The 13484-nt window shown below is 40.4% G+C and overlaps 1 protein-coding gene across 1 annotated transcript; it reads right to left on the bottom strand.

The window, feature by feature from the left end:
• Positions 1 to 813: 813 nt before the first annotated feature.
• Positions 814 to 13415, bottom strand: zfat (zinc finger and AT hook domain containing). The gene is made up of 26 exons (XM_008297421.1): positions 13363 to 13415; positions 13225 to 13255; positions 11846 to 12004; positions 11178 to 11345; positions 10800 to 10928; positions 10487 to 10600; positions 10256 to 10378; positions 10105 to 10175; positions 9642 to 9730; positions 9400 to 9465; positions 8925 to 9073; positions 8652 to 8743; positions 8222 to 8370; positions 6594 to 7168; positions 6355 to 6506; positions 5807 to 5933; positions 5467 to 5699; positions 5213 to 5294; positions 4635 to 4754; positions 3667 to 3840; positions 3475 to 3563; positions 2996 to 3134; positions 2648 to 2754; positions 1771 to 1858; positions 1536 to 1633; positions 814 to 1463 (listed from the first exon to the last, which is right to left on the bottom strand). The coding sequence occupies exons 2-26, from the start codon at positions 13253 to 13255 to the stop codon at positions 1269 to 1271; spliced, it is 3519 nt and encodes a 1172-aa protein (XP_008295643.1). The 5' UTR covers positions 13363 to 13415; the 3' UTR covers positions 814 to 1268.
• Between the last annotated feature and the right edge of the window lie 69 nt (positions 13416 to 13484).

Raw genomic sequence — 13484 nt, 5'->3', positions numbered from 1 at the left:
TAAATTGTGAACAACTCATCAGTAGCTCTCTAGTCAGTTGCTGGTCAGTGGAAAAAAAATTAAAGAAAACAAAAATCTCTACATTAGTCAGGTTTAGCACCAAAATAATTAGTGATGCACGATATTAAAATTTCTGGCTGAAGTCCAATATTGAGACTTCTAATATTGCCAAGAACCAATATTGCTGATGCCGATATTCAATTTTTGTTCACACCGAAAAATGAGTATAAGCAAGCACTGTGAGAACATGAAAACTATTCAAAAGAAGCCCATACCAACCCTACACATGGGACGCCAGCTTAAGCAGGTGAGCTATAGCGGCACCCTAAAGTAAAACATATTTTAACATATTTAACGCTCAAGTCCAGTAGCATTTAAGTAAAAACATCTGTGAAATAGCAGTCATCAAATGTAGAGACGCTACAGACGCTAATGTTAGACAATCATTGGTTTTTCACATCAGCTAAATTTGTTCATCGGACGGATACCATTATGTCAGAAAAAACACTAATATCGGACGATACCGATGTGGTCGCCGATATATCGTGCATCCCCAAATATAATGAAACTGTAGGATGTTAGCCACAATGTTCATATTACCAAGTCTAAGTTCTATAGTTTATATTACCGTAATTTGTAGTTTCATTATTACGTTAGTTAGGTTATTCTTCATAATCAGTTACACTGCAGGGTCTTAGCCTTATTATGTACTGTAGTCTAGTAAAGTGGTATTTTGTTAAATATTTGTAGAGTTTCATCCATGATATGTAAACTAGTTAGGTATGATCACAATTTAAATAACAAACTTCAAAGTATCAGCCTTTACTATTTATTTCATGGTGTACATGGTTTTTGACATTCAACTGAGCGTACAGTGCATCCATACATTAATGTATGCTGTCCTACCTTGCCTACCTGCACATTTAAAATAGCCTGATGTGATTATTATATTGTCACATTGACACTGCACGAGTGTGTTATAATATAAAAAACAAATCTGTTCCAAACAGCAAACATGTTTGTATTTCATAACAACAAGACAGAGAAAAACATGAGAGACTTGATTTTTAGAAAATGAAGCCACTCCAGTGCAATTAAAAAAAGTGCAGGGCTGAGATTTATATTGAAATATATTTTCTAAGTACTAAAAATGCAACATGATCACACCACAAAGTATTGCATTGATTCTTTCCACAATTACCAAGATGATGATGATGAAAAGTCTTGATGATGACATCCAGATAGCACTGGTTTACTGGATATTGATGCTAGTTGATTTCTACAGTGTGTTCCTGGACGTAGACGATGTAATGATGAGCATTTTCTCCCTGAGTGAGGACTGTCAGAGCCTCCAGGCCGTGAGCGTCCTCCACCACCATCACCTGGTCACCGTTTAAACCTCCCTCTGTGTTCAGAACCATCAGCTGGTTGCTGCCGACTTCCTGCTCATCAGCAACCTGCAACTTCATCCACAGCTCAGGGTCAACATTTCACCGTAACCGCATTTTATGATTAGGCGATGTGATGCTGCTTACCTGCTGCACGACGGTCACCGTGCCTGGAGCCATGGCAACCATGGAGGCAACAGCATCCTGAGTCTCTGATGTGAATTCAGTGATCTGCTGGATATTAACTGAACAGAAAAGACAAACAATCACTGGAAAGTTTAAACCCCATTAAAGTAATCATAAATCGAAACAGGAATGAGGAATTTTCCTCTAAACATGTGAGCAGGGTGCAGGTTTGGCTGAGTCAGGTATCTTCTGTTACCGTTGTCCTGCAGTGCTGCTAAAGGTGCTTCTGTCAGGTGCTCATCATCCTCCACAGACACATACTGAGTCTCTACTTCCTCCCCCACCTGCAGATTCATACATACAACAGAGACCGTGTGAAAATACTAGCTTTGACAAACAAAACTAATGTTAAATGGTAACATAGTCAAGCTGGTATATTTTCTTCATGTTTTTGTTTCTGATGGTTTGGCAGCGGTTTGGAGTTTCAAATATCTGAAACATTATTTAATGAAAGAGGGACAGAAACAAGACTGAAGTCCACACCCGTGCAAGAGGCTCTGGGGGGCTGTTGGGCGCTTTGTAGCTAAAAGTATGGATAAACATTTGGGAATCATGCAACTCTCTTTTGCTCATATGGATCCTGCTGCCGCTGCAAGTATTTAATGAACTCAGAGGAAAAACTCCTACAAACAAGTGGAAGCAACAAACTGAACTTCAGCTCCTCTTATTGTTTTGTTAAAACCAGAATGACATTCAATAATCTAACCTGTTCTGTCTTCACTGCCATCAAGTTTACTGTTTTTAGAAATTTCAGTTTGAAATAGATGTGAAAATGTAGGGAAAAGAACACAGTGTTTTGTAATTTTGTTCTCTCTTTTTGTACAAATATTGGTGCTAAAATGTGGGAAAAAAGTTCTCAAACTTGCTTCAGACAACTCAAAGTACGTCCAGCGTGTTGGTATCTATTCATTAATGTGACGGTATGCAGGTCAGACCTGTGACGAGTTTAATTAGGTATGGAAATCTCACTAGACCTGACCTAGAAATTTTGCCATCATGACCTTTCCAGAGAAGTTGCTAGGTGGCTCAAACAGACATAAAGCCAACACATTCAGTTATATTTATCTATTTACCTCCCAAGGGCCTTCCACCACTTTCAGGCTGTGTTTGCTCTTCAGGTGGCGGTTCAGCTCCCACTTTGTCCCGTAAACAAACTCACATTCAGGACACTTCATACCACCTGAACAAAAACATACAAAAACTATGTTGGAATATATTGAACACATATTTTGCTGTGAACAAACCCCACAGAGTCAAAACACACAGTTACTACAGAACTAATGTCATTGAAAAATATCTATTCCTGGTGTCATCCACAGTCTTGACTGTGCTATCAACTACATTTAAAAAAAATGTTCAACTCAGCACCAAAGTCCTGCTGAAGGTGTCTGTGAAAAGCAGGAGGAGAGCAGAGTTTGGACCTTGCTGTTTCAGAGCGTCAGGGTTCGGCAGTCCAGGTCCGGCGTTCTCGTATTTCTGATCGGGGTGTTTCCCGTTGTAGTGTCGCTTCAGAGCTCCAGTAATGTTGCAGGAGTAGTGGCAGTGGGCGCAACGAAACGGCTGCACAGACAGACACAAGCACACACCACAAGAATAAAAATGAAATACTTCTAAGACGAGATGGAACTTTAGATTAGCGCTGGTGTTGCTTTTTAACTTCAGTTGAGATTGTGGCAACAGCAACAGGAGTCACAGTTGTCTACAGCTGTACGTTAGACGAGATAAGAATACTACTGCTGGTTTAAACAAAACATGTTAAGAATACATTTTTATTCAAAATCTGGGGGAATCTCCTCCTGCTGATATTTTATCATTCCACTGATATTCTCCTGAGAAGGTGACATAAAATAATCAGAAATCCCACATGCTGTTCCTGGGCTCTGATTGTGTGTATTCTGACCTTAAATTCAGCGTGTTGTTCCATGTGTCGGAGCAGAGACGGTTTAGAGACGGATGTGAAGTCGCACTCTGAACACTGAAACCGCTTCCCTGGACAAAAATTGAAACAAAAGGGAAAAAAAGACTAAATAAACACAATTCTCATGTATGATATTCCTAATAAATAAGTAAACCATCATCAGAATGAACATACCTTCATCTGTGTGGCTCAGTCTGTGGCTTTTCAACGTGACTTTAGATTTGAACTTCTTCCCGCACAGATCGCAGAGGTGGCGTCTCTCTGTGTTGTGTCGGTTCATGTGAGTCTTCAGGTTACTTCGACTGCGGCCCGCGTAGTCACAAACATTGCAGAGGTACGGCTTCAAACCTGCACACAATGACACACACATGCAAATAAAACTTTACAAATCTCCAACAGTTTAGCCAAGAAGACAAAATATGCTCTGAGTAGCAACAAAAAGCTTAAAACTAACTCTTTAAAGACAATTTTGTTGCAGTTTTTCTTGTGTTGAATGAAGGAGCTCAAAGTAAGAGGCCTGACATTCTGATAATAAAACATGTTGATCAAAACACAAACTGCTACAGCGTCTTAACAGTAAAATAGTTTCTAGTCCACTATCCTGCAGGTGCTTCTATGTTAGATTTTTGTGTTGCTGGGAGCTGGACAGTGGCCATCAAGTGCCAAAAACTTGGAGAGAAAGCTGTAAGAACCCAAGGCCACGTAAAGAGACAAACTTCCTGAAGGTTGCAGGATTGTTTTTTAAAGTTACACCTGTCTCAGCTTCAGGACAGATGCAGCTTCGAGGTAAAAGCCCCCGAGGGGAAGGCGAGCCGGAACAACAATTCATTTCCAAGACAAAATGTGCAGCTGATGAAGCCAAGGTGTACGTATTAAACCGTTTCAAGCACATATTTATCAGCCGTGCAGTCTAACAAACGCGATTTCATAGTTTCACAAGCAGCTTGATGGATGGGCCAGTTTCCTTCTACAACATCTGCGTTTTCAGTCTGGTCCGTCCTTCTGGAGGGCAGCCAGGAGGAAGACAGACGGATGGAAGCTCAGCTCACAGAGCGATGATACGGTGAAACACTGTGCACAGACGCTGGTGTTGCTGCTGTGAGTGTGTGTGTGTTGGCGTTTCTGCAGATGTGTTATCGCACCTTGGTGGGCCCAGATGTGCTGCTGGAAGTCACTGCTGTTCTTCAGGAAGTAGGAGTCACAGTAAGGACACTTCTCTGCTCGCTGCACCATCAGTCCTTTACCTTGTGCAGGCAGCGTATCTGTCCAGGCCAAAAAAAACAAACACACAACATGCAAAATTGGAAAATTGCTCGCCACCTGGATACTTGGCTAACTGTTCAAATAATAAATATGTGGCTGCAAACGAAGACAATGCTTTGATTATTAAAAAAGTAATCTATAGTTGCAAAAAGAGGCATCTTCAGGACACTTCATCATCACAGTGATAATAATGTCCCCATTAAGGGATCAATAAAGTTGATCTTATCTTATCTTATCTTATGTAAGAATGTGAAAACTTTCATGAAAATGGTTTTTAAAAAGTCATGCTGTTCAGTTTTTTTTTGCTCTAAGATTTAACCTTTTTTTTGGATTTGGCACAGACTTGGAAAATGAGAAAATATTTACTCTCACACAGATTTTATAAGACAGGTTTGAGATTGCATTCAGTCTGTGTGTTTTGTCTTTGTCTGCAGATATATTTGTGCTTGTTCTTTACCAGGGTGGGATTTTTTAATGTGGTTTTTCAGTCGGTGCTCTGGATAACTGTGATGGCAAACAGGACACGTGGCGCTCCTCCCCTGTGAACACCAACGAGATGAAGACGTTACAGAAAAAAAAAACTAAATAAAATTTCACACCCTTCACAGAAATAATAGACAAAAGAACACCTGATTCAATTTGTACCTGAAAACCATCACAAAAGTAGCAACAGAAATTCTGCACTGTTTTGAGTTTTCTCAAGCCCATTACCTGCTCCTGATGTGTCCTCAGATGGGCTTGAAGCTTGTATTTGTCAGGTGTGGAGTATTTACAGCCGGGAGTCGAACACGGCAGCTGCAGGCCGCTGTGCTTCTGGATCTGGTGCCGCTTCAGAGAGCTTTTGGTGATGGAAGAGTAGCTGCACTTCGAACAGTAATGCGAGTGCTCCTTGGTGTGCGTGCGAACATGGACGTTATAGTGGACCTTGTACCAGAACAGTTTACCTGTGCAGCAGGAAAATGCGATTAGAAGCAGCAGACGAGAAGCTAAGTACGAGAAAAAACTGAGCAAAGCGAAACCAGCCATCTCAAAGGGGGCTTCATCATCTCACCGCAGTATTGACATTCCAGTTCTCCGTAAATCTTCCTGAGCCGTTGGAAAGTCTCCATATTGAGCTGAGTCTTCTGAAGAGATGAAAACACCTGCTGGAAGGCACTCTGATGGAAATCCTCTGACATCTGACAGCAGAAAGGAACAAGTCAAGAACAAAGCTTAAAATGGACAAAAGCTATGCGAGGAGAAGATGAAAAATGATCCAACGCTTATGAGCTCAGACACATGGATGAATACATTCCGATCCCAGCATTCATAACATAATAAGAACCATAGAAGCTTTGAAATATTTATATAGGATTAGGAAGCATGAGACCAAAATCAGAACATCCAATTTAATATTAATGGCAAACACTTTTCACCATTTCTAAATATGAAATAAACTTGCAGGTAGCTATCACTCAGTAATATTGGTGTGTTTTCCTGAAGAACGTAAGTTTATTAATAATACAGCAGAGAATAAAAAAATATCTGTCTGCTGGTGCCAAAATTATGAGCATTTAGGTAAATATAAAATATATTTTATCATTCTTGTATTGACTTTACCTTCTCTGAATGTGCACTTTCATCCACCAGAGGGCCTGAACACTCGGATGAGTTCCTATGTCCTGATGATGAAGATGTGTTTTTGGCTGCACTTGTGTTCTCAGCAGCATCTTCTGAAGTCCTATCCTCAGAGTTCGAGGTTTGGATCCTCTCTGGTGACGAAGAGATGAGTGTGTTTGCTGTGCGTCTTTCAGCTGCAGAGATGCACGTCTCTGCTGTCTCATCGTGTGACTTCTTACCGGCTGTTGCTTCATCTGGTCTGTCTGGGGACCCTGCTGCTGTTTCTATCACCTGAACTTCTTCTGCACTTTCTTCCTGAGCTTTATCTTCCTCCCTCTCCTCACTCGGCTGCTCTCCTTCACCACTGCTTCCACCCTCCTCTCTCACCCGGTCATCCTCACCCTCCTGCACTATCCTGTCGTCTGGTTTCTGCCCTCTCTCCGAGTCCTCGCCCTCCTCACTCCCCCACATGCCTCCTCCGGGCTGAACCAGATAGTAGCTGCTGTTGATAGAGTCTGTGAAAGCCTGTTCCTGCTCCAGCTCAGGGTGAGACTCCTTCAGGTGACTCTTCAGCCTCTGCGAGCTGACAAACTTCTCGTCGCAGACGCAGCACATGTACAGAAACAGGTGCTTCCTGACGTGAGCGGCGAGGGCAGCCATCTTTGTGGCAGCGTGGTCACAGAGGAGGCAGGCGAAGGGACGCTGGGGACCGTGGACCAGCAGGTGACGCTCCCGCTCCAGCTGGTTCTTGAAGCGTCGGTTGCAGGTGGGACAGTGGTACAGGAGCTGCCTGAGGCCCTGACGGGTCTTTAACCTGGATAAGATACACAAATTGATCAGAAAAGAAGGGACGGTACATTACAGATATGTTTCCCAACCACTGGTACTGGTAGTTCAGGAAAGTTGGAAAGTTTAGCTCAACTCATCTGAATAAAAATGAAAAACCAAAGAACTGAGTGGAGCTGAACAGGTTTGAGTAGAAAAGCTAGTAAAAGTAAGGGATAATCAGAAGACACAGATGCCAACATTAATGCATAAATAATTCCAATATGAAGTCAAGATGAAACTTCAAATAAGACTGAAAGAGCTACCTAAGAGCATGGCTGACAGATGGATGCAGGAACACTTGGAAATTGTTATTATAAAATATGAATAAAAAGTTGACAATTGTTAGCAAAAAAGCATGACGACACAGTTGGAAAAGATCAGCTAATAGTATGGATAAACAAAGGAAATTGGTAGCTTATCAAAATAAGATAAGCAGGTGAAATAGCTTGCAAAAATTAGAAACAAACAAGTGGATGTTTTTAGGTAATAGTATGGATTAACAGTTGAAACCATTAAAAGCTCAAAGTAATGGATAGATATTAAAATATAAACTGTAGATTACACTAATGAATACATAGTTGGATGAAAAATAGATAATGGAGATCAGGAGCTTTCAAAGTGTAAAATTGTGGGTTCCTACTCAGACAAAATCAAACCCGACGTCCCTCCAGGTGAATATAGATGTAAAAGCTTCTATTTATTTAATTTAGTCAACTCCAATCATTGATTTTACGTTTGAGATGCACCCATGGAAAACCAGACAATTTCTGTTATATCGAGGACTTCGTTATTCTCAGAGAAGTTCAGAAGTTTTATGATTTTCTGGTACATTTTCTGGATGTTTATTGAGGTTTTCCACACAAACTGTAGGCCGAATCAGCGATCCAAACCACACTAACGTCCTGTTGCTTTCAGAACACCAGCATGCATCTGTCCATTTCATCTCACGCAGCATCTTTCCCTAAAGTGTGTCCTCTGTAAACATGTTCAACTCTCCCACATCCCCTCACAGTGTAAAAACCCCCACCGAGGATCTCACCTCAGCTGCTGGTAGCTCTGCTGAACTGGTGGGTCCTTCAGGTTATGTCGTTTCTCCATGTGCTTCAGCAAGTTCTTCACATCAGAGTACTTCTTCTCACAGAAGCTGCAGTGCTGCTTCACCTTCATATGGACTCGCTCTATGTGGACCTGCATTACAAGAAGCACAGAACTGCAGCTGCAGAGAAAAGCTTCTAGATATTGTATATCCGACTTGTCTAATGTAGCACACAGAATGAAAAGATAGAAAAAAGCATAAAACTACGTCACACGCATAGAAAGAAATCCACAAACTGCCTTGATAAAAATGCAATTTAAAAAAACAACAATCTAGCCTTGTTAAAATTTGACTGCATTGTATTTTGAAGATTGTGTGTAAATACTAAATATTCTGAAGCTGCAACAGCAATTTATACGTGTAATAACAGCACCTTGAGGTGTCCTGGGCTGAGGCAGGTGAAAGGACAGTGCTCGCAGCTGAACTTCTCTCCTGTGTGCTTCCTCAGGTGAACATTCAGGTTGGCTTTGAAGAGAAAAGCTAGTCAGTAAGCAGAACCACACTCTGTTTCCTGTTAATACTTCAACTTGCACTGCCTGAAAAAGGTCAGATTTATAACAATCTCACTCTGTCTTATGTTTAATAAGCTGAGATCTCTACGTGGAGTACTAAACTGTCTCTCCTGTGTAGGTGAGTCTGTATTTACCTTTGATGGCTGAAGCGTAGTCACAGTGAGGACACTGAAAAGGTTTTTCCTGAGTGTGCGTCCTGAGGTGGGCGATCAGAGAGTGTCTGAACTTAAAGATCTTATTGCAGAACTCACAGGCAAAGATCTTCAGCTGGCTCTGCAGTAAACTGGAAGACAAATATGGATGAACACTTGGAAACTGTTGGCTAAAAGTATAGATAAACAGTGGTGAATTGTTAGAAAACTATGAAATAAACTGGGTGACAGAAAGTGAAGATATTACATTTACTAGCTGACTAGTTTTATTGTTATTGCTATTGTGGTGATGGATGGTGCTGCTAAAGTTGCAAAATAAAATAGATGAACTTCTCAACTGGCTCTACCAAAGCCACTCGTCAGAAGTTTACAAAGCCAAACATGTCTTTTCATTTAATCGCCAGAGCTACAAAAACTACATTTATATGAATACATTTTTTAAATATTTGCATCATACTTGGTAGCATCTTGCTTGATTGAATATTCCTGGAAGCCTTTTCCGGTTTCTGTTGTCAGTGTTGAACTAGGAGTAGAAAACACAGAGGTCAGATCAGCAGATAACAGGTCATTATGCTGCATCCACAAATTAAATGATCAGCAGTAAGATATTGTGCTTAATTGTCAGATATTAAGCTTACTGCTTATTAGTTATTATGACAATCAGTTAACTATTAAACTGGACATTTTCCATGATCCTACCTTGGTTCCTGGTCTGTTTTAGGGTCTTCGTCACAGGCAGTAGTTTCACCTGTGACATCCTGTGACTCGGACTGGAATACTGCAGAACGCTGAATGCAAAGGAGCAATGAACAAATAAACCCCAAAAATATTGGAATCCACACATTTACATTACTTTAAGAAAATAAAAACAAGAAAAAACAAAAGTAGTGTCAATCTAAACTGTGTCCAGAAAGGTCTGTCCTGACTAACTGAGACTGTGTACAATTAAAGAGATGGTCCTGCCTAATTATCATAAATATTAGTTTCTAATGTTGTGAGCACCCTGAATTAAATAAAACATCACTAATGTGATGGAGGCAGAAATGTTAGAGATATCTCCAAACCTGAGCACATTAAACTGTCTGACAGCTCGACGGTTCAATGAGAAGATGTGTTTTTATGTGGCTGACCTTTCAATGTTGGACATTTTTCCCACGTTTACCTGAGGTTGTGCAGCTGCAGACTCTGTTTCTGCTGAACTGTCCTCCACTGGAACCATTTTAGAAACACCTGCTGGATTAAATGTTGTATTTATAAATGTTAGTTTTAAGCCAAAAGGTAAAAACAAGATCAAAATGCTCTCTAAGACTGACCCGGAAGTGTTTCATCTTCTGTCAGAACAACACTGACAACTGATTTTTTGTTTCCTGTTGCTTGGCTTCCTTCTTTAGAGATGCGATTCCGATTGTTTCTTTGAGATCTGAAGTTTCCCACATCTAAAAATAAAAAAATAAAAAAAAGAAGAAAGAGATTTAAATTTAGAGAAGTCATTTGTAATCTGCTCAGGTGGGAATTCCTTTTAAGAAGCCGTGTCCTGATCTCACCCTTTTCTCTCGTGAGTCCCGGTCTTCCTGAGTTTTGTTTGTTCTGGTTTGGATCAGCTCCTCCAGGATCCAGATTTTCTGAACCTTCACCTTCTGCTCCACCAGTGGCGTTCCCTGAAAATGAATGTGTCTATTGATCAGACAGCTAAAAGGCCAAGAACAATGAATATTTGTAAATGATATTTAATCCTCTCTCATCATAATAAGTATATTTTCCAACAAGCTTCCTCAGTTCACCTCAGCTTCCTGTTCGTTGAAACCATCTGACATTTATGTTACTGAATCCCATTTCAAAGTTCTACTTTCATCTCACCGTTCTCCTCTTCATCCTCTTCTTCTTCCTCTTCTCTCAGGCAGATGTGTTTGAGGATTTGTCGTCTGTTGCTAAAAGAGCGACGGCAGCTCCGACATTCCAGCCCCGATATCTCATAGTGACCTTTGCCTGAGCAGAAGGAAACAGAAACAGAGTCAGAATGCAGGAATCACACTTTGTGAAGCACATTTGCAAGAAACTATTTACTAAAAATAACACTCTGGGCATAAATGTCTGCACCAAATATTAGTGAAAGTTGTGTAAAGGTACCAACCACGAAAACAAATGCCAGGTGCCCAAAATATTAGCACCACAATTTATTAGCTGAGAAAAGGATAAAAATAATTATGGGTTAGATGTAAAGGGCATCAGTGCTACCTTCTACCGAGCTACTTTGTCGGTCTCCTTTATCCTTGTTCCTCTTTTGTTCTTTTTCTAAATTATCCTCTGGGCCGTGGGTGGAGGCAGCTTTGCCTTCTGTCAAATCTGTGCGCATCTTCTTCGTAGAGCCTTTCGGTCGGCCTCGTTTTCGCTTCACTGGGCCCTCTGTGGACGGAGAAAAGAAAAAAGACAAAATTAGACAAGTTTCATAAAGAGATCAAATGAATGTAAAAATTATTTTCTGTGCAACAACAGCCTGAAATACTTTGATACTAAGAGTCAAAAAGGTGTAAATAAATTGGTTTTAGGGAAAAAGACAGGGAAGCAAATACCTGAAACAATGAAATATTTAACATGAGCCAGAAAAGAGAGGAAACATTGCTTTACATTACAACGAAAAGCTGGTATATTGGAATGGAAAGGAAGACAGGAACAATACGGCTACGGTACACTTAGTGCCATCAGATAGACCCAAAGGGAAAAAGGCTTCATACACAGAAAGAATAATGCCACGTTATCATCAAATATTTGAGTTTGAGTGCAATTAATCCCTAAATTGGTGAATGTAGTGATACTGATTATGACAGAACTTACAGATTACATAGATTTACAGAAAATATGTAGATTTAGTGACAGTAATCGTGGTAATTTCATGACTCTCCGACCTGCCAGCGTCTCCACAGGGTCTGCTGCGAGGGGCTGCAGCACAACGATGATGTCATCTGAAGGATCTTGCTGTGGGTGCAACTGGGCACAATGGTCCTGCAGCTGGGAGCGACTGGGAGAGAAGAGGTTGCACAGCCGACACATAAACACAGAACCAGCTGGAAAGACAGGGAGGGAAAAGGTGACGGATCCGGTGGCTCACATATTATCTGTTACAGTTTACATGCGACTCCTGTGTGTTTGTTTCTCTCGACATAAATATGGAAACTGCAGATGTAGATGTATATATAATTTCTATATTGTACACGTAACAGAAGAAGAATTAGCCACATTTACTGCTTATATACCGTTCGAAGATGAATAGTGAAAGATGGTGTGTTCATCTGAAAATATAATGATTCTTCAAATTCAACAAGTGAGAAGCAATCTGCTGAAAAATATCGGCATTACTTTTGATGTTCCTGTACCTGTATACGTCTGCACCAATGTTAAAATTCTGTTAATACTTTAAGAGGATTAAATGGGCTTGCTCCAAATTAACCTGGGGAACTCTTGGCTGATTATTCCTGTGAACAAGGCTGACCAGGTCGGGAACAGATCAGACATCTTTCATTATTAAATCTCTTCTTATAAACTTATTTCTTTTATATTCATCTGCACGCCTTTATGAATATTTGATATATGGCTGTGGCTTATTATCCTGTCTTTGTTTTCTTTCTGTTTTATGAAGTCATTGGTTTTATAATCGTTGGTTTGTTTATGCTCTTATGGTCTTTTACTTTTGTTTCAGTGTTTATCTAAAACATATATATATATATAAATGTTTTCTATACTTCCACAATCTAGTTTTATCGAAGCATTTGACATTAACTTCATTCATGATTTACATCTGACCTGAAATCTCCAAGGCTAAGCAGTATTTCAGTGATGCATAACTTTATAATGCAAACAAAGTTATGCATCACTTGCTTTACTTTCATGACACTGACTCGTGATCTTGTGGAAAACATTTCATAGATATATTGGCGTAACTTTAAGACGCTTGTTGACACACAATATTTTTTAATAAACCATCATCTCCTGTTTTAGTCAGCTCAATTTGATGCCGTCTTACAACTTTCGTTATGACTGATGTAACTAGATAACGGTCAGCTGGCACTTCAGTAACAAACATGTCGAAGCCTCGGTAGCATCGTAGTTTTACTGCATAGAAAAAAAAAAACTGTATGTAAAAGGTGTACCACCACATGGAGAATATAAAAACTAGAGACTGTAATTCAGCGCTAGAAACTCAGCACGTCTGTTTATTTTGATTTGTCCTGAGCTAACGTGAAAACCTGACAGACATATTCGAGTTGAAGCTAATAAAAACTCTGACCTGCTTTCTGTGCGTCCATTTTCTCCGTCATCTGAAAGGCAAAAGGCGGAGAATTTATCAAAGGCCCTGGAGTAAAGTACAGTCAAATGTAATGTTTGAATCAAGATTTTAAAGCCTAATTTTACTTTACGTTCGTACAATTTTCTGTCGAATCTGCGACACACGTCCGTTCAGGCAGCGGAAGCAGAGAGACCCGCTGACGCTGTGGCAGACAGCGCCCCCTGCGGCGGGAGGACGGAACTGCGGCGGAGCGGAGAACT

The sequence above is a fragment of the Stegastes partitus genome, unplaced genomic scaffold (assembly GCF_000690725.1).
Source record: "Stegastes partitus isolate 25-593 unplaced genomic scaffold, Stegastes_partitus-1.0.2 Scaffold1217, whole genome shotgun sequence".
NCBI lineage: Eukaryota > Metazoa > Chordata > Actinopteri > Pomacentridae > Stegastes > Stegastes partitus.
This window is presented reverse-complemented; position numbering and strand designations above follow the sequence as displayed.